Here is an 18,502-nt window from a genome sequence, read left to right as displayed (position 1 = left end):
GTTCAAGTAGCCAGGTTGAAGTTGCCAAGTTCAAGGTCCCCAGTCGTCATCAACCGAAGTCCTTGACAATCACCCACAATATAATATACTACTAGTAGTAAGCAATGGTTATAACGTTAGGGCGAGTTCGTGACACAACTAAGCTTAGCTTGCTGTGGGGCTTGATGGTGACGACAGGATTGTCACCATGTCAGGTCAGTTGAGGGCAGTGTTTTCGAAGGAGTATGGTCGAGCCAGACCAACGAGCCGTTACACACAAAACCACGCGAACGTTGAAAATGGTTGGTTGCAAGCGAGTTTACGTACATACTGTACTTCAGTATTTGGCTTTTACCCCAACTTTGGTGTTGTTAATCCATCGATCGATTCTTTGTACTGAATTTTGTATGTATAAAGGTGTCCTGTAGTAATCACACTAATATATGTCACACACTAATTAGATGTGTATAAGGGTATTGACTTGGCAAATCGATTTGAGAATGAACTAGCCAATCAAAATCCATTCTATAACGTCCCTTTTGGTTCAGCCAATCAATGCGTTTTCTAAAAAATAACTTTGCAAATTGAACGCACTGTACTATAGTGAATAAAAGATATAAGTAACTTATTGCCAAGTTCATTCAAAACGGTTTCACTTTTGGACTGACTGTGAACAGTCCAAATTTGTGTGAGAAGGACAATATTAATACCAAGTTTAGAATCGTGAAAGCTTTGTAACGTTAGAGCATCTCCACTCGTTGGGACTTTTAACTTGGCTTTATACGGATAATGTACGGATATCTGTCAGATTTATGGATGTCACAGCAAAAAGTCTCATTTCCCCCACCAGTCAGACCTATCCGAGACGAGCTACAGCTGTATGATCTCATCGTCCTCCTCGTCCGAGGACTCCGGCAGCGACGAAGAGTACATGAGGTGTCTCTTTCCGACTGTACGGACCCACCGAGGATCTCGCCCAGGACGCAGCGGCAACATTGACCGTCAACGCGGGGTCGGAGACGAGCAGCTTTGGAACGACTACTTCGACGATAACCCGACGTATGACGACGGTCAGGCACATGTCAATTCATCCAAATCTCACATATTTCTCATAGGTGCATTCCGAAGACGATATCGCATGAGCCGCGGGTTGTTTCTGCGCATTTCCCGTGACCTGGAACAGCACTCGGTCTTCTTCCAGCAGCGTCGCGACGCTACAGGTGCGCTTGGATTCTCTACAATCCAAAAATGTACCGTAGCAATGCGCATGCTTGCGTACGGCTCTGCAGCCGACTCAATCGACGAGAATTTTCGCATGGGCGAGTCGACAGTCTTAAAGACTCTCGAGTTATTTTGCGCTGCTATTGACGAACTCTACGCGGTTGAGTTTTTAAGCCGACCCACAGCTGAGGAGACGCAGCATCTGCTTGAAGAAAATGCTCTGCGTGGATTCCCTGGGATGATTGGATCGTTAGACTGCAGTCACTGGGTGTGGAAAAATTGCCCAGTTGCATGGCATGGTATTTTGCTTGTATTATTCAATTTTCGTACAAGACATACATTCTTTTTGTTCGTAGGAGCATATATGGGCAAAGAGAAAAAGCCAAGCATTGTGATGGAGATTGTCGCCTCAAAGAACCTTCGTGTGTGGCACTATTTCATAGGTTGTTTCCTCCAATGTTCTCGATTCCGTGTACAGAAAAATTAACTGTATTGCACCATCGTTGTTGTATTAATAGGGATGGCAGGATCTAACAACGACATCAATGTCTTGCGGTGCTCGTCCCTTTTTGACCGCGAGCGTGTCGGTGGAGCGCCAGCTGTATCATATGAAGTTGGTGGCTGTACTTTTACAAGCCCGTTAGTACTATTTCAATATATACGACTAGCTCAAAGTTAGTGCCTGTAGGTATTTTTTGGTGGACGGAATTTATCCACCTTCCAGCCACTTTGTCTCGACTATTTCCCAACCAAACGACTGGGCATCCAAAAGCTTTGCCACGCAACAAGAAGCAGTTCGCAAAGACGTGGAGCGCTGTTTTGGGGTGCTCCAACAACGATTCGCCGTGCTTCGAAACCCATGTCGACTCTGGGGCGCCAAAGCTATGCACCTAGTGGCTAAGGTGTGCTTGATTTTGCACAATATGGTAGTGCTAGACGAAGAGTCACTTGCCGAGCCGCGAGACCAGTACGAGGAAGCCAGCGTAGCAAGATGCAACATTTTGGTTACAGAGAACCATCTTGGCCCAATGCAACGCGACCTCGTAGCCAAGCGCAACTTTGATTCTACAGAGCATGAACGCACGGAAGCAGCACGGTTAAAAGCTGCTTTAGTTCAGCACATTTGGCAGATTAATGGTGTTAACAACATCTAATTCGTCCTTATCATTTTGCAAAATTTACAAAGCATTCGACCGATTAATACTTGAAGTATATCAGTCAAGAAATTATCAAGAAATTATTGATTAGGTTTACTCGTTTGCATCAATTGCATCGACGTCATCCTCGGCAGATTCCTCCGCTTCCAACGAACGAGCAACGTTCGCTACCGAGCTCGTTTGCAACTGACGGGCGCGAAGGAGCAAATTAGCTCTCAACTGCGTGTTGAATAGTACAGCGTCTTCGGACTGAGGATCTTGAGCAAATACTTGGAACATAAACTTCAACTCCGCCAGTTGATGTCGCTTGGCCATGTTACTAGCCTTTTCCTCTGATGCCTTCACGAACCGAGCATGCAGAGCATCAAGCGCTACCGGCGCTTGCTTGACTGCTTTTGCATGTTTTGTCCCCCCGGGGCGCTGAAGTTCGACCGCCTTGCGCTTGCCTTGAACCGTTTCAACTTCCACGCGCCACTTCGGCGCGTCTCGCACGATCCGCCAGCAGGCAAGTATTGTTGTGCGTTCGACACCGTGCAATTTGGCATCAGCAATGGCGTATAGCTCGTTGCTGATGACACCATCCTCGTTCCACCCAGATGGGATAGACTTCAACGCTTGGACGACGGTTGCATTGAAGCTGGACAGCATGGGACAGACTTTCTTCCACCGAGAGATGATTGCTTGAGGCGAGCGGTCTCCGTGGCGGACAGTGGACTTGTGAGCCAGCCAATGCGCGTACACACGTTTGTTGAGGTCCGAGGACTTCTGTGCTGCCCCAATTGCTGGATCTCCTGAGATAGCGAGCCACGACTTGGCAAGCTGAACATCTTCTTCCGTGTCCCATGCCTCTCCTCGTGCCATCTTGAATTGTGATTTTTGGTGGTCAGTGTAAATTGAAGTGGTATTAGTTTAAATATTTTATTCTTGACCTTGTTTTACTATGTGGAGCTTTGCCTTTGTATTGTATTTCAAAATATATCACTTCTCCGGATAGCTTAAGTCTACATCAAAATTCCCGACGAAAAAGCCCTATTATAGATTTTTTCGGGGCTGAACTTATGTTTGGACTTAACCAGACCACAATAAATCCAACGGGTGGGAGGATAAGTCCAAAGTTGGTCCTATCTAAGGGCTATCCGTATAAAACTAAGCTATAAGTCAGACGAGTGGAGATGCTCTTACAATGTACCCAGATACTGTACCAGTATTATGGTGGGTCCAGTCACTTGGAAATTGCTCGAGTGACGACAGTACAAGATGCAGTGCCGCCAGTGTAAAAGCTGACACGAACTATACTTACATACCGGTACTAGTATATGTCAGGGAGCATCGTGGACGAGCAGCACTGAACAAGCAACCCAAGATGATTCTCCGACGTACAACATAGTTCGAAGCAGCTGGCTGTGAGTCGTGCGTGCATACGTAGGTTTACTGTACCGGTTATGACACCTACTACCGGTACTACTACTACGGAGTAGTATTGTGTTATACAGGTGTTGTAATATTTCTTATACCACATATCTGAACGTAAACCCCGATAAATGGATAATTATACTAGAAATCAGATATAGGTATATAGGAAATATGCTAAACCACAGTGAAAATTGAGCATCATTCCTATACCATAACCTAAGATATTCTAATTAGGACTGGCTTAGCATTAAAATCGGATTTCTAGGTAAATGTTCTTGTCAAGGCAATAACATATTTTGACTGAGATAAACTTGCTCAAGGCTATCAATCATAGGGCTTGAAATGCTGACGACTGTAGACTTGGAATGCTATCGTGCTGTGCAAAACTGCTTTCAGGACGGTAACTGACATACTCTGTGCAGTACCAGTGCAGTGCTCCCTTTGAATCATAGTGAATTACTAGCAAATGGATATTTTATACTACCAGTATAAGCTTATATAAAAAGGACATGATACTACTGTATACTACCAGGTACGCCAATGTTCGATGTTGCCCACTCAGAATAAACCCCAAGCTGCTTTCTATCTTGTGAACCAATCAGGACAGTCACATTTAGCAGGCGAATTAGTTTTTTACTTCAATATATATTGATCCGTCATGACTGCCCTCCTCCAACGCGAGCAATCGACAGCTGCGAGGGGGCTTCTGATAATATGTATCGATTATGAAAGGCTTTTTCTCAGATTTTCGCCTATTTTTATGCATAGAATGAAAATCGCGTTTATTAGATATGGAACTTTATTATGTAATACGATGAAAAATGACTCAAGTTGAAACTTTGCAACATCGCTTTAGCGAGAATATCAACATTGAAGATGTGTTTAAATGCTCACTTTGTAGCTTGGCCTGTTAGCCCCCCACAGCTGTAAAATGGGACGTGTGGAGTACAGTGCAAATGACCGATCTTGTTGGCAAGATGCCTGCCATCAAGTATCTTATCATGTCAACACACACATACTCCATAGTACAGAACTACGTTCATAGTGTCGTTGTAAATTAAAAGTCGCCAGCAAAATCTCCTCCCCCAGAGAAACCCCCTCCAGCGTTGGGGTCCGCAACGGCACCGCCAGCGGCGTACCCTCCGCCTCCATAGTACCCTCCGCCGCCGGCCATGGCAGCTCCAAGGGCCACACCGCCAACCACGCCGACAGCAGCGCCAACCGCGACACCGGCAGCAACGTCGCCGCCGCCGTAGCCGCCGCCATAACCGTAACCAGGACCGCCCTGCACGTATCCTTGCTGCACGTACCCTGGTTGGCCATACCCAGGCTGGCCATATCCAGGTTGGACGTACACAGGTTCGACATACATTGGTTCCACGACGTCCACGTTGCGGCAGCAGCACCAGTAGATGAGGATACCGAGGCACACAGCAAACAAGGCGATTCCGACCCACACCCAGATAGAAATGGTCCTCTTCACCACGACATACTTGGGGGCAGGAGTGGCGCCCGAGTCACATTGACACGTGTTGACGTTCGCAGTCTGCACCGCGCACTTGGCCGTCGACGGGCAGCAGCATGCTTGCGCGATACCGGCGTTCAAGAATTTGAAGCAAAACTGGCCAGGCACGCCTTTGTACGCGGTGGTGCATTGCGATGGCGTGTTCAACGAGTTGGCGCACACTTGGCACGGCGAGTTCGGGTTCGGGAACATCGGGGTGGGTGTCACGGCAGGGGCCGCGGTAGGCGGCGCAGCAAATGCACCAGGGACCGCAGTGGTCGTAGTAGTCTGCGCAGAGGTGAAAGCGGCGACGGCAACAAGGCCAGCCACAACGATGCGTCGGAACATTCTGATGAAGACCAAAGCAAATAGGAAGTGAGGTGGTTATGTAAGTGCCACCGACGAGGGAGACTACGCTTTTTTTACGTGGTGTATGATACAAGCATGATTATATTGCAACGGATGAATTTATACTTGGTGTTTGACTGGAATAAAAAAAGGCAGGCCCCTGTTTTCGTGGATATTTCATGCCTTTCGTCAGCGCAACAGATTCGGCGTGTTTTCTCTAATATTTTCGTTACAAATTCAAGAATTTTTCACCCATTTTGCATACATACCGTTAGACACATTGCTGAATTCACCATGTTCATGTGTTTTCCACGAAAATTGTACTTGGCCGGACGTTTCCATTGCGACAAATTAGCGGGCTATTGAGAACGAAATTAGCCCTAGCAGAAGATGTAAAGCACCGAATGCTCAATCGTTTTTCGGGTTTGAGGACTGACTGGTAGTTCCACATCATCATTCTGGCGCACGTTACCGTATCCAGGGGTAACCTTTGCGATGTGTGGTTGCGCGGGACAAGTGTTCCGAAGTCATAGGTCGACCAAACTATTTTGTCGCGTTTGCACCACGTGGTTTTGCTTGATGAGTGGGGTTATACATGTCGCACATGTGTCTCCTATTTCGACCTTCAGTACTGTACCATAACTTGCCTAACGTTACAGTGCAACTACCGGTATTATTCGGCAGAAAAATGTTTCCCAAAAGCAATGAAGATGGTGATACATTTATGTACACCGAGTTACACGTATGGAATAGCAGCATGCTGTGATTTTGCTGTAAGCTGTTGACTGTGACGAACGATTTGGATGAAAGTTTCAAACGTGTCGTCTAGTGTAGGTTGTGCGTTTTACAGTTAGTACATGTACCGGTACTGTATTGCCGTGCCCATAATACATGAATAATTCCCTCATTAAAACCGTTCCACTGTCGTTTTGACCCGAATCACTGTTTCAATGAGGGAATTATTACATCCGGATACTACACTTTTCGCCAGTAGCCCTGTACTCCGTCCTACCCCCGATGAGTACATACGATGCTAAATCTCCAAGGTTAACTGCATCGCCTACTGAGATGCACTTAACCCCTAGTAAGAAGTGAGATGGTCTAAGCATACAAAGTTCCATATAACGTTAAACCTCATTGAAACAGTATTTCAGGTCAAAATAACAGTGGAACTTTTTAATGAGGGAATTGTACCTCAATACATACTACTAGTAGTACGTCATGAACTCTGAGGAGCCCCTACAACGTACATGTACCTATTAATAGTACAGTACTACAGTATGTGGTCCTGTGCTCTTGGGAAGCCCTTCCGACTCACACGATTGGATAACAAAGTAATATCCAAAACATTGGAGAGTAATCCTACGCTCTCAAGACCTTCACCTTTCTTCCTGTATTCTGTCGCCACGAACATTGAGGCAGAGTGTACTGTACTAGTACAGCTTTATTAATACTACGACAAGCATGTATTAATAAGTATATGAAACGGCAAAGCGTTTCAACCGGATAACATGGGTGTTTTCCGGATTATTCTCCACCAATCAAAGCGCAGAAGCAATGATACTTCGGACACAACTCCAATGGTGGTGCGATTGTTTGTCGGTGGCCTTCCTGGCGATGTGACCGAAGACGACTTGAGGCAGCGCTTCGGAAAGGTGTCTGGATGTGCAGTCGAATCCATTGACTTGGTCATGGCCAAGATAAAGGGCCTCGGTATCCGGGACTTTGCCTACGTGAACCTCCATAGCTCAACGCCTGCAACTGAAGTAGCCGCCGTCGCACAATACATTCAAACGTATCACAACACCAAGTGGAAAGGAAAACGTTTGCGCGTGGAAGTGGCGCAGCCCGACTTTAAGGAACGACTTCGAGAAGAATGGGATGCGCAAAGCGCCGCTCGCGTCCAAGCTGCGGTTCGACCATCCCCGGGCGACGCCGTGGCCGTCAAGTCGGCGTATTCGGGAACCCGCATTCAATTCGAATGACTCATCGCCGAATGTTCACTGTAAATTTAAAATGTCATTGATAACCTATGCCTCCATATTGCCCAAAGCGAGTGTACACATCCCTGCCTAGTTGAAATGATGCTGTACAGTATCTTGAGCTGAACCATGGCCTCCTCATTCCACATCAGGCTGTACATGTACCTACGACCAGTAGTTACTTTCCACCCCTTCACGCCCACATCGCTGTCGGCAGACATCGTGAATTTCGCTGCGCCACGACCTTCCGCATCCCTTCGCCATTGCGCAATCAGGTCTCATTGGGGATCCTATACGTAACATTATAAACGCACGAGTCGCCTCCTCTTATTGCAACCACGGATCTTCACAGCAGAAACAATGGCCTGTTGCTGGCATATTGTCTTTTCGCCAAATCTATCGCTCGATTATTCGTTGTACTGAATTTTGTATGGAAAGTGTTGTCCTGTGGGGATTGCAATCACACTAAATGAATTCACACACTATTTAAGCGTTGATGCTGGTTTCCTGTAATCTGATTGGCTCAATTCTTCTGTCGATTCTACTGTCCATTTGGTTGTGTCGATTCATTCTCCACTCCAGTTTAGAATAAACACTCAACAATACTAAGCTTAGTAGATCATGGCGGCACAGCCACCTCAGTTCCTCCACATCGTTGCCAGTACTTACATATTTGGACGCTGCCAACAAATGAGTGACGTGGCATCGTCACAGCAAAGATCTCTGAAATGAACCAATCAACGACTCTCCAGGGCTATGATTGGTCCGGTGGACATGGGACATACCATTTCGTGGCACATCTCTCCCTGTTCACTGGTATTCCGAAAAGAAGATCCAAATTTAGTCACGTTATGTTAATAGTCTCCTACTCACGACTAACGATAAATGGCCTAAATTAGGTCACGTTTTGTGAAATTAAATAAATCAGAATCGCTCCACCGCAGATATTTCACACGACGACAAATGTGGTGGCTGCAAGAAGCGGCAGTATTCCATCGTCGACGGCACTCGTCATCATGTTCCGTCGCGTCCTCGCTAGTCATGCGCATCACCGTCCCGCGGCGCTACTGACGTGTGCGGCTGGGTTCGCTGCGCTCTACATGGCAGACGGACCGGTCGTCCAAGCCGACTCCTCGGCCAGCGGCTCCATGCTGATCCAGCAGCCGTTGGAAACGCGGTACGGCGTGCAGAAAACAATCGGCCGCGGGGGGTTTGCGCACGTTGTGGCTGGATGGGAGAAGGGTTCGAATGCCCCCGTGGCCATCAAGCGCGTATCCAAGACACTCACGTCCAAGGCCAAGTTTGTACACGAAGTGTCCATCTTGCAGCAACTGCAGGGCACGAACCATGTCGTGCAGTTGAAAGATGCGTTCGAAGCCCCCGACGACTGGATCCTCGTCACCGAGTACGTTCCAGGCGGCGAATTGTTTGACCGGCTCGTCCAGCACGGCACGTTTTCCGAACAACATGCGAAATCGATCGCGCGGGACCTCGCAGAAACGCTCATCACGCTGCACGCGCAGCGCCTCGTGCACGGCGATGTCAAGCCCGAGAACATCCTTCTGGACTCGGCCAACGACGACAGCGCGCGCATGATCCTCATCGACTTTGGTTTATCGTTCCGTGCGTCCGAAGGAGGTTGCCATTTGTGGGACGGAAGCGGCACGGTGGCGTATGCCGCTCCCGAAGTACTCAACCAGTCCGCCAACGTCACCTCGGCCATCGACATGTGGGCCCTTGGCGTCGTGCTCTTTGTTGTCCTCGCCGGGTACCATCCGTTCGACGTTGCGTCAGAGCTGTCGGACGCCGCCGTCCGCCTCGCGATCCTTCAAGGCGACTTTGATTTCAAACATGCCGCCTCGTGGGCACATATTTCCGACGACGCCAAAGATCTCATTCGTCGCTTGATTGTGATCGACCCCGCCGCCCGTCTAACCGCCGAGCAAGTGCTGGCCCATCCGTGGCTGAAGGAGAGCCGTGAAGGAGGAAAAACGACTATTTAACGACTAGTAGTACTAGTATTATTATTTACACAATGTTACAACGCTAACAGTAACGTTATTAACAGTTGGTCAAGACATTTTTCATGCCTAGCAATTTTGTACAAAGAAGGTCATATTCAAGGGGTCCTATCATTTTTGTATAATTTTATACTCTGGAGTAGAGTGCATAATCAGAAAAAGCTAAATATAAATTTGACGTATATAAAAGCGCAGCATTACATATGACAGGTTATCGTTAAGTAGGTGAAATATACTTTAGTTTTGAGAGTTATGGATTCTATTAATCATGCAATGTTGAAGGCTATTAAGTTTTAGATGATTCTAGGAATACCGGCGGATTCACCGCAAAAACTTGTGCAAGATCGTCTCGTCGACTGTATAACAACATTCGTGGCAGTACCCGGTACCCGGTACGTACAGTATCGTTAACGTTGTACTAGTAGATTAATACTATTAATAGTAGTATTCCATATTAATACTAACGTTACGGGTACAGTATTTACATGTGAAACGGGGAGGATTTTACGATAGACACGTATTTGCAAGGTGTAACTGCCAGCCATTCCGCATGACAAGGCGAGATCGGCGGCATCCTTGCTGGCGTTGCCACAGCGACCTCAATGCGGCGCTGCTAGTCCGATGTGTCAACAAGGACAGCTGCGAGTCCCGTCTCCATACATACTGCTTTGATCCGCCACGCATCGCTACAGATGATGCCGAGCCGTGGTGGTGTGCCAGTTGCACACCCGTGCAAGCTCTGCCGTCCATGACAACCTCCTTGCCGTCGTCCCCGCTAAATCAAGCATCGCCCTCCATCTCCCCCATTCGAAAGCAAGACGACACGCTCTTGTATGCCAAGAAGCGAGCGCTGCCCATGCCTCGACCTCCCCGCAAGGTACTTTCCGCCTAGAGGAAAGGGGTCAACACACTCTTCCAACACGACTTGTGCAGGTGCCATCACTGGTGCCAGCAGTACACCCCCTGCAACAAATCATCTCACCGGCATTTTGGACTTCTCACCATCCAACAACGACCTCTCAACACATTGCCGTACGATACAGTAGTTCTGATGACGCAAGAGACTATCTATTCCATATTAGACGAACCCATTCCATAACGAAAGCGACGCCGAGACGGGGTCTCCGAGGGAAACAACCCCTCTTCATCCACACAACGCCGCCGATCCGCTGGACTGGCGGGCGTTCTGTTCCGACAAAGCCACGGGCATGCTGCTTCATCCCCCCACCACCACGCCCCCCCGTCAGTTCAAGCTCCAGCGCATCGTGTTGGCTTGGGTACATTGGCGGCGCAACCATCACAATGATAGGCGACGCTGTCGCATACAAGTGCATGCCCCAGACTACGCCACAAAAGCATCTGTCGCATCCACCATCATGTGTGCGGGAAATGCGGGGGAAGATCGCAAACACGCAGACATAGCTACGAAGGAACGAATATGGCGAGAAAAGTACATCGACGACGACTTGACGCTGCTGGATGCAAACAACGACACCCACTACAGTAGAAATCAGCTCAAGCCCCAACCAACCAAACCGCGCTATGTTATCCCCCCTCCCAAAGTCAATGGCACCTCGCTAACGAACAAACCACCGGGGCTACGACCACCACCACCAAAAGCCCCCAAGTTCTCACCCCCAGAGCTCATTCAAGTCGACAACTACACCATCGACCTCGGCGATACCCCGCCGTCCGTGGCCTCGCACGCTAGCGACGGTACACTATATGTTTGTCGCTCATAAGTTTCTCCGGTGAAGCTTGACGTCGTCGTAGCTGCAAAAGCCTTGCAAGGGCAAGTAAAACAGTCCCAAGCAGACCAAGTCGCCGTGTCTCGTCGAAAACGCAACCTACACAAGCACCTGATACTCCAAGACAATTCAACCTCGACTGACATTGGCACGGCAAGTGCAGCTAAGATCCAGCGATGGTACCGGCGGTTGCGGCGGGATCGCCGCCTCCACATGGAGCGTGACGCGGCGGCGACGTTGATCAACCTGTGCATTCGTCGGTACTTATCTAGAAAGCAGCACGTACACGATCTAGGTCGTGGTCGGGCAACTCATGCAGCGGCCACCTTGTTGCAGTCGCAGCGCGCCACCGATGCCAAGGTAGTCCAAACTCATGACAGCCATTCCTTGTTTTTAGCTCTATTTCGATCGCGATTGTCGTCCTGGCCGCCCATTGGTTTACGTGAAATGTTCTAGTTGGCTTTGCAAATGGAACGGCGTCGCAAAAAAGCCAGGCGTCGCATCGACGAGTTTTTGTCCAAAAATGTGGTCCCCCACTTGAACCGCCGGTTTCATGCGATACTGCGCGTCCAAGCGTTTTGGCGGCGATGTCTGTGCCAAAAGGCATACCACCGCACCAGGCGCTCTCGGGCGCTCCTGACCATCCAATGCGCCTGGCGCCAAGCACTGGCACGACGAGCGGTGACCATGAAGCGAGAACTCAAGGCGGTGGCGGTGCTGCAACGGCATATTCGCGGCCGGTACATTCGCCGCGTAGTGCTCGTGGAGCGAAAACGGGTGGCTATGGTGCGTCGTCCACTCAAGTTCACACTGGATGCACATCAGTCTATTCTTGATGCAAAGTTCAATCGCTTTGGCTACATGTTCAGACATGAACAACACCAATATGTACTTGTTTGAGGAGCATCCGCACCAGTTATAGCTGCCATGATTCACATGGTGGTCTGTGCTATGTCATAGATGGAAACAGTTCTAGCGTTGCATGTGATTGCGATAGACGACCCGGCGACGGCGTCGACAGGCCACGTGTTGAGCTCGTTGGGTCTGTATTACTATGGCATCGGGCAGTGGTGGGCCGCCGCGGCCTCTCTCGAACGTATGACATGTAGACCCTACCCCTGACCATACATGCGACATGGTTGACCCTACCCCTTGTGTGTTTCTTTTGGACTGGGAACGTTCTTGGAAAATCGAACATCTCATCTGCCCATCTGTTTCGTCCAGGGGCATGTCGCAATGGACTGGTGCGAGACGTACCCACGACAGCGGCGCTCGCGTACTGCCACCACCAGACATGGCACGCCTCGTACGATAGGTTCAACTTGACGCGCGCGCACGATTTATACGCGACGATCGTCCCAGCGACCCCCCACGACCCGTACGTCCTGCATGACTACGCGATCGTACTGTTGGAGCGCGCCGAGTACAAGGCTGGCCTGGACGTCCTCGCCCACGTCCTGGCCGTGTTTCCGCAGTTCCAACTGGCGTCTACCGCCATGCTGTGGGTGGCGGTGGTGCTGCTGCACTTGGGTCGGGGGGACGAGAGCATCGCGTACTTTGGCTGCCTGTTGGACACCCCCCCGTCGCCCTTCACAGCGACTGACATGACTGTCTTGTGTGCGGTGGGGTATGGTCGCAGTCACAACGTGGAAGCGTCGAAACAAGGTACCCCCCCTTGACCATCTTGTACTTTTGGTCGAGAAGTTTCGATCGTACAGCAAAATCACTGCATGCCAGACAATACACTGTGGGTGTCTTCTACTGGAATACAGAGTGGGTGGATGGATGCATTGCCTCGTTCAAGATTGGTTGTGTTCTTAACGTTACGATGGAGGAGCATCCTCATACAAATGTTGTGTGGTGGCTTATCATGAATGCCAGTGTTGTGTAGTAGTACATAACAATAGTGCCATCAACATATTGTCATGATTTGGAATAGGAATGCAGACCGCGCTGGCGGCGTGCCAAGGCGCGAGTCGCACCAAGCTCACGAAAGCCGACATGCTGGCGGACTTGGCCAAGCGAGCCACATCGTTGGGCCACTACTTGATGGCGTACGTCGTCTACTTCTACGCCCTCCACCGGTTCAAAACCTCCAAGGCAGACACGTGGTTCTGCTTTGCCGACACGCTGCGGCACTTGGGGCGCGCGGACGAAGCGCTCCAGGCGCTAGCGGTGGCCGCGCAGCTAGATCCGGCGCATTCGCTCGTGCAAACTACCTTGGGCAGCTGGCCCCACCTCCCCCGCGATGCGTTTTTGCACGAACTCCACCACACAATCGACCTCGAGTTCGTTCGACACTTGAAGCACAGTAACCTGTAGTAGCTGGCTGGTGGGGAAGTGTGTGCATGGGCAAAGCCGTCATGACGGCCATTACAAGGACATGTCGTCTGACCACTCGTATAAAGGCCTTTCAATTTACTTGGTTCGTGGTGTGAAGGTGGGGGGAGGGTTCAGTGGGGGGGATGTGAGGGGTGATGTTCCCAGGGGTGATTCGTTAAGCAGAATGGGTTGAATTGGAGAGGCTTTACATCTCGGTTGCCCCCAGAGGCGAACGGGGGGAAATTAATTCGGAGAGCATCACCAACACATGTATTGTGGATTCAGTAAGTACAGACCGACAATCTCGAATCGAACGCGATTGGCTAATCCAATTGTAAGTGGATCTGATTGGCCCTTACAGTAGTATTTTCAGCCAATCCGAACATACAGCGCAATTCCGTTTTTGATCGCGATTTTGGACGTTTCCAGCGAATTACAGTTCTACTACGTATAATAAATAGTTTTGTCGATTTGATACAAATTTGGGGAGGGGGTGCAATCGAATCGCGCCGACCAAACCGATCCACAATCGATCTGATTGGTTGAATTTCATTGAGAAGGTTTTGATTGGCTAATAATTTTGAGCTCATCTGAAGTAGCCAATCAAATCGGTTTGAATGCCAACGAGAAACCACGCCACAACACAATGAAATTTCTCTCGAAAGCACAATATTATATACATTTATAAAAATCATCGCTTCCATTTTATTTGGAGGAGTACAATATGCGTGATGCAAAAGCGATGATATATAGTTCGCGTCTAGAACGTGAAGTTACAGGCTGTTTTTTAATCAAGTGAAAACAAAATAGTTTGAATATATGGTAAAAGTGATATATTTTCTGCTTGATATATCGTCGCAAGGCGAGTAGAACACGGAAATGTGTTACTGAGCTGCAGGCAGTTCTTGCCCGATAGCTTCATCCATCACGGTTCGCAACTGAATCAAATCAATCGAAATTGGGGTATTGCCGAGACCCGCCAACGCGGGTGGTAACGCCACACCAGCGTACACAGATGCGAGGGGAAACGAAATCTGAAGCGGGCCTGGGTCTGGATGCCCAAACTCCACAGGTGGCATAACAGGTTGACCACGTTGGAGCAAGATAGCTACTCGGCTCGGGCTAGCAGCATCGATCTTGATTCCAATTGCGACTTGGACAGAAGTAGTGTCACTCATCCAACGGTCGAGTTTGGCACGAAGTCGTTCTAGGGAGTCATTCTTGTAGGCCACTTCGACGATGACGTTGGGATATGGGAAGTCAGGTCCGGCCGCCAACACCGATCCTCCAATCGTCAGGCCCACAGGAGTGAGAGAAGCATCGGGTTCTTGGCCAAAATCTCGTGTCCGGCAAGTGGGAGACGCTTTCCAGCGCACAGTAGAGAATAGGCGGATATCATTTCCAGCCTCTTGGATTTGCATGACGATCGAGCTGTTGACGAAACCGGCTGTTTCTTCGAGAATGGAAGATGGAATGCTGTAGATGACCACTCTTCCCTTGCCAGGCGGCCTATCAGCCAGAGGCTCAAAGACCCACCGTCGCACTCGTCCTTCGTTGGATTTGAGCCATCGCTCGAAATCATTCCACGTGGTGGCTTCACACAAGACAACAGATCCCCAAGAAGCGTCACCGTTTTGATCGATGGATGGTGCGTTGGCGGGGGTGGCCTTCCATATCGCATCCAGCTCCTTCCTCGCCCTGACGACGTCGGCCACATGAATCACTTGCTTTCTTCTACCAGGTGATGCTTGGGTCGTGGTGGGTGCTGCAGCTGCCGACGATGTAGACGATCTCATGGATGCACCGGCAGCGATGGCTTCCGCACGCGGCAAGCGTCGTCGTGTCGTGCGCTCGTTTGCAAGCATCTTCAACTCAAAATGGCACTCGCGCGTGAAATTTCAACGCAACCGGATAAGTCGGTTGTAGTGTTCCGGATAACATATGCTTCAACTTGTGAAAACATTCCGGATAAGGAGGACACGAAATCTCCCTAACGTTAAATATTACTACTAGTAGTAATCAGATCATTCAATATATACCATCAATAATTTTCATAATATCCGCTCAAAACCAAAAACTAGATTTCGTGTTCACATAGTAGTACATATTTGCCGTAGGAATCGGGCATTATGATGATGCTAATGCATGAAGAGTAGTCTTTCACAATAGGATCCTACTACAACAGTACTACGACATACGAGGAATCGAATACAGTTTCGTAATCGACCACTCGACACTACAGATCACACGTCCGACATGTCCTCTACTTGTCCCTATATATACAGACAGGTACAAGTAGAGGACATGTCGGACGTGTGATCTGTAGTGTATTTCGTGTATATATATATATATGTGAGGACAATACACAACACTCAAACGGTCGTCTTCGATTTGAATACATACATCAATACAGATCCTATATTTATGCCGATTGCCAGGTTACGGACAAGGTGGTGGCAGTAGCAAATGCCGCCTCTCCAAGCACTCGTACGCGGTCGTATGCAGCTCAATGACCTCATTAAGAGGGGCGTGGACGTTGGGGATGTCCAGGATAGGCAGGTCCAGAAAGTAGGCATATAAGCACCGGAGCACTTCGACGTGTGCGACGATTACCACAGGCGCACGACTGCGTTCGAGCTCGAAAATCACTGGCTCGAGGCGACTCAGTACGTCCATGTAGCTCTCGCCCAGGGGGTACCGGTACCTATAACCAGTATTATTATAAACTCTTGGCTACAAATACTGTCGAAGGCAATAAAGCTCGGGCACTGTTTACGTCGACTTACCACAAGCAATTCTCGGCTCGGAGTGTATGTTCGCTACCGAAGCCACCCACACATGCAGATTAGTAGTGTAGTAAGATGATAATCCCATACGAAGATGCCTCGACTAGGATATATATTTATATAATTATTGTCAAATCCGTCATATACCAGTTGATTACCACCCTTATCCTGAACTTTGTACACACTGTCACATTATGGAAGTTCATTCATTTTAAAATAAAAAAAATGTTTATTTTATTATAAACAAATATATTTAATGTGAATTATATAAAATCGTATTAGAAAAATTAAATTTGAATAAAGAAATTTCTTTTTGATTATTTTTTATTTGAAAAAATTTTTTTTTCTTATTTTTTAAATATATTTCTTAAACGCATCTTTTTTATAAACGGGTAAACCAAATATAAATATTATATATGAATCTTTGTATCGTATAGTTTGTACAAGCTTCAATGGTATCAAAGGGATGCGAATGCTAGGACTCCTCACACATCCAAATTTGGGTGAAATGCACCATATATATATATACAAATAGACGAGGAAAACGAGTGTGATATATATATATATATGTACGTGGGATGGTGTAGCTGAAACTCGGTCTTGGTGAGTGCATTATACATGCCCGCCTCGAGGCCCCGCAGCGCCCGCCACTGCACCCGCACGTCGCTCGGGACGGCCGCCGCCGTCTGCCGCGCGCATTTGGCCGTTGAGTACCACAATGACATGTCCTTGGACACGTTCTGTGCGACAAACTGACCCAAGGCCCTATATATTTTAAAATATATATACTAATCATTACGATGCAAATTGATATATATATATATTTCTCAAGAAAACGTAAATATTACAAAACATAAATAGCAGCAGCTGCCATCATCAAACACAATGTGTTGGTAAAGACAAAAAGTGATGAGATATATATAGAGCCTTACATACTCGCTAAAGGCGATGCCGCGAGGCGTCAGGTCCGAATCGCCTACAAGTCCAGAGCATAAATATGAGATGATATTACATTTGCCAAGTATTTGATAACTGAAAAAGACGGATACAGTATATATATAGAAACGCCTGAATAAATAATATATATATATATTTATAAATAGAATAAACAACAATTCAAGCGGATTATACATATATATATAATATATATATCGCACATCTCAAACCATCGACGTGCATGCTCCGATTTTGATAACTAAAACAACACCAGCGGATATATATATATCGCATCATCGGCCCAATCAACGATTCAAGGAGACATATATATATCTCAAACCAAATCCATCGTCGTGAATAATAGTTGATATATAGATAATCCTACCGCCGAGACGCTGGACGACCGAGTTGACGCTCTCGCCATGACATGTCATGTAGATTGGTCGTGGCACAATGTGCAAATTGCTGATAAACGACAGGATCTTCATCGGAAGGTACCCGTGGATGCGGTTCATAATCAACTACATACAAGACCATATATATATATATATATATATATAATATATCAGTAGTACCTTGGTTCCCGCGTCAATCATTTTCACATACGAAAAGATCTCGTCCGCATCTCCCAATGCCTCGTAGTTTTTGCGATACATTGCAATCCGATTGCGAAAATCTGTGACAGCGTCGTCAGGGGACGTCGCTTTGTAGTCGGGTGACCGAAGTTTAGTGTCACTACCCGGCACAAAATATGAGCCAAACATATACTACAACACGCCCACCACGCGTTTTATTCATCAAATAATATATATATATATAGTCCAAAATCGATTATTCGAAACTGGAGACGCCAGTAGCATTGAATGTTGCAAGGGAATGAATAAAGGAACCGCCTCAGCCAATCAAATCTCGTTCTGGTTGAATTTCTGCCAATCCAAAGTGCGGATTCAGGTCAGACCGCAAAACCTGATATATACTAAACAATGTATACAGTAGGATGTACTAGCTTTAATAGGAATTGGCAAATTCACTCAAAAGTCCAATTTCAGTGAGTAGCACAACAATATATATATATATATATATAT

At 47.8% G+C, this 18,502-nt stretch overlaps 8 protein-coding genes across 9 annotated transcripts in view; 4 read left to right on the top strand and 4 right to left on the bottom strand.

The window, feature by feature from the left end:
- Positions 1 to 859: 859 nt before the first annotated feature.
- H257_08108 (hypothetical protein) lies at positions 860 to 2,354 on the top strand (the record flags this gene model as incomplete). Its single annotated transcript, XM_009833893.1, has 3 exons — positions 860 to 1,049; positions 1,095 to 1,449; positions 1,925 to 2,354. The coding sequence occupies 3 exons, from the start codon at positions 860 to 862 to the stop codon at positions 2,352 to 2,354; spliced, it is 975 nt and encodes a 324-aa protein (XP_009832195.1).
- A 96-nt stretch (positions 2,355 to 2,450) lies between these two features.
- Positions 2,451 to 3,218, bottom strand: H257_08107 (hypothetical protein; the record flags this gene model as incomplete). The annotated part of the gene is made up of 1 exon (XM_009833892.1): positions 2,451 to 3,218. The coding sequence occupies one exon, from the start codon at positions 3,216 to 3,218 to the stop codon at positions 2,451 to 2,453; it is 768 nt and encodes a 255-aa protein (XP_009832194.1).
- Positions 3,219 to 4,557: 1,339 nt separating this feature from the next.
- Positions 4,558 to 5,733, bottom strand: H257_08106 (hypothetical protein). Its single transcript, XM_009833891.1, has one exon. The coding sequence runs from the start codon at positions 5,620 to 5,622 to the stop codon at positions 4,828 to 4,830; it is 795 nt and encodes a 264-aa protein (XP_009832193.1). The 5' UTR covers positions 5,623 to 5,733; the 3' UTR covers positions 4,558 to 4,827.
- Positions 5,734 to 7,135: 1,402 nt separating this feature from the next.
- On the top strand, positions 7,136 to 8,017 carry H257_08105 (hypothetical protein). The gene has a single exon (XM_009833890.1). The coding sequence runs from the start codon at positions 7,203 to 7,205 to the stop codon at positions 7,605 to 7,607; it is 405 nt and encodes a 134-aa protein (XP_009832192.1). The 5' UTR covers positions 7,136 to 7,202; the 3' UTR covers positions 7,608 to 8,017.
- A 476-nt stretch (positions 8,018 to 8,493) lies between these two features.
- H257_08104 (CAMK/CAMK1 protein kinase) lies at positions 8,494 to 9,701 on the top strand. Its single transcript, XM_009833889.1, has one exon. It carries the CDS (start codon positions 8,621 to 8,623, stop codon positions 9,605 to 9,607), a length of 987 nt encoding a protein of 328 aa, XP_009832191.1. The 5' UTR covers positions 8,494 to 8,620; the 3' UTR covers positions 9,608 to 9,701.
- A 438-nt stretch (positions 9,702 to 10,139) lies between these two features.
- On the top strand, positions 10,140 to 13,806 carry H257_08103. Of its 2 annotated transcripts, XM_009833888.1 has the most exons (8): positions 10,140 to 10,502; positions 10,559 to 10,657; positions 10,708 to 11,341; positions 11,399 to 11,733; positions 11,830 to 12,159; positions 12,334 to 12,469; positions 12,598 to 13,038; positions 13,313 to 13,806. In XM_009833888.1, the coding sequence occupies exons 1-8, from the start codon at positions 10,176 to 10,178 to the stop codon at positions 13,693 to 13,695; spliced, it is 2,685 nt and encodes an 894-aa protein (XP_009832190.1). In that variant the 5' UTR covers positions 10,140 to 10,175; the 3' UTR covers positions 13,696 to 13,806. The 2 variants fall into 2 exon arrangements, with proteins under 2 accessions (XP_009832190.1, XP_009832189.1); XM_009833887.1 differs by having other exon boundaries at positions 10,140 to 10,657.
- A 773-nt stretch (positions 13,807 to 14,579) lies between these two features.
- On the bottom strand, positions 14,580 to 15,560 carry H257_08102 (hypothetical protein; the record flags this gene model as incomplete). Its single annotated transcript, XM_009833886.1, has 1 exon — positions 14,580 to 15,560. One exon carries the CDS (start codon positions 15,558 to 15,560, stop codon positions 14,580 to 14,582), a length of 981 nt encoding a protein of 326 aa, XP_009832188.1.
- A 574-nt stretch (positions 15,561 to 16,134) lies between these two features.
- The window catches only part of H257_08101 (hypothetical protein), a gene marked incomplete at both ends in the record, with an annotated part of 6,602 nt that continues 4,234 nt past the window's right edge, over positions 16,135 to 18,502 (bottom strand). The window contains 6 exons of the mRNA XM_009833885.1: positions 16,135 to 16,399; positions 16,482 to 16,514; positions 17,055 to 17,246; positions 17,418 to 17,457; positions 17,803 to 17,938; positions 17,993 to 18,152. Of these exons, the coding sequence (XP_009832187.1) occupies positions 16,135 to 16,399; positions 16,482 to 16,514; positions 17,055 to 17,246; positions 17,418 to 17,457; positions 17,803 to 17,938; positions 17,993 to 18,152 (826 nt within the window). The remainder of the gene's footprint in view (positions 16,400 to 16,481; positions 16,515 to 17,054; positions 17,247 to 17,417; positions 17,458 to 17,802; positions 17,939 to 17,992; positions 18,153 to 18,502) is intronic.

The sequence above is a fragment of the Aphanomyces astaci genome (assembly GCF_000520075.1).
Source record: "Aphanomyces astaci strain APO3 unplaced genomic scaffold supercont1.17, whole genome shotgun sequence".
Classification (NCBI taxonomy): Eukaryota; Oomycota; class Saprolegniomycetes; order Saprolegniales; family Verrucalvaceae; genus Aphanomyces; species Aphanomyces astaci.
This window is presented reverse-complemented; position numbering and strand designations above follow the sequence as displayed.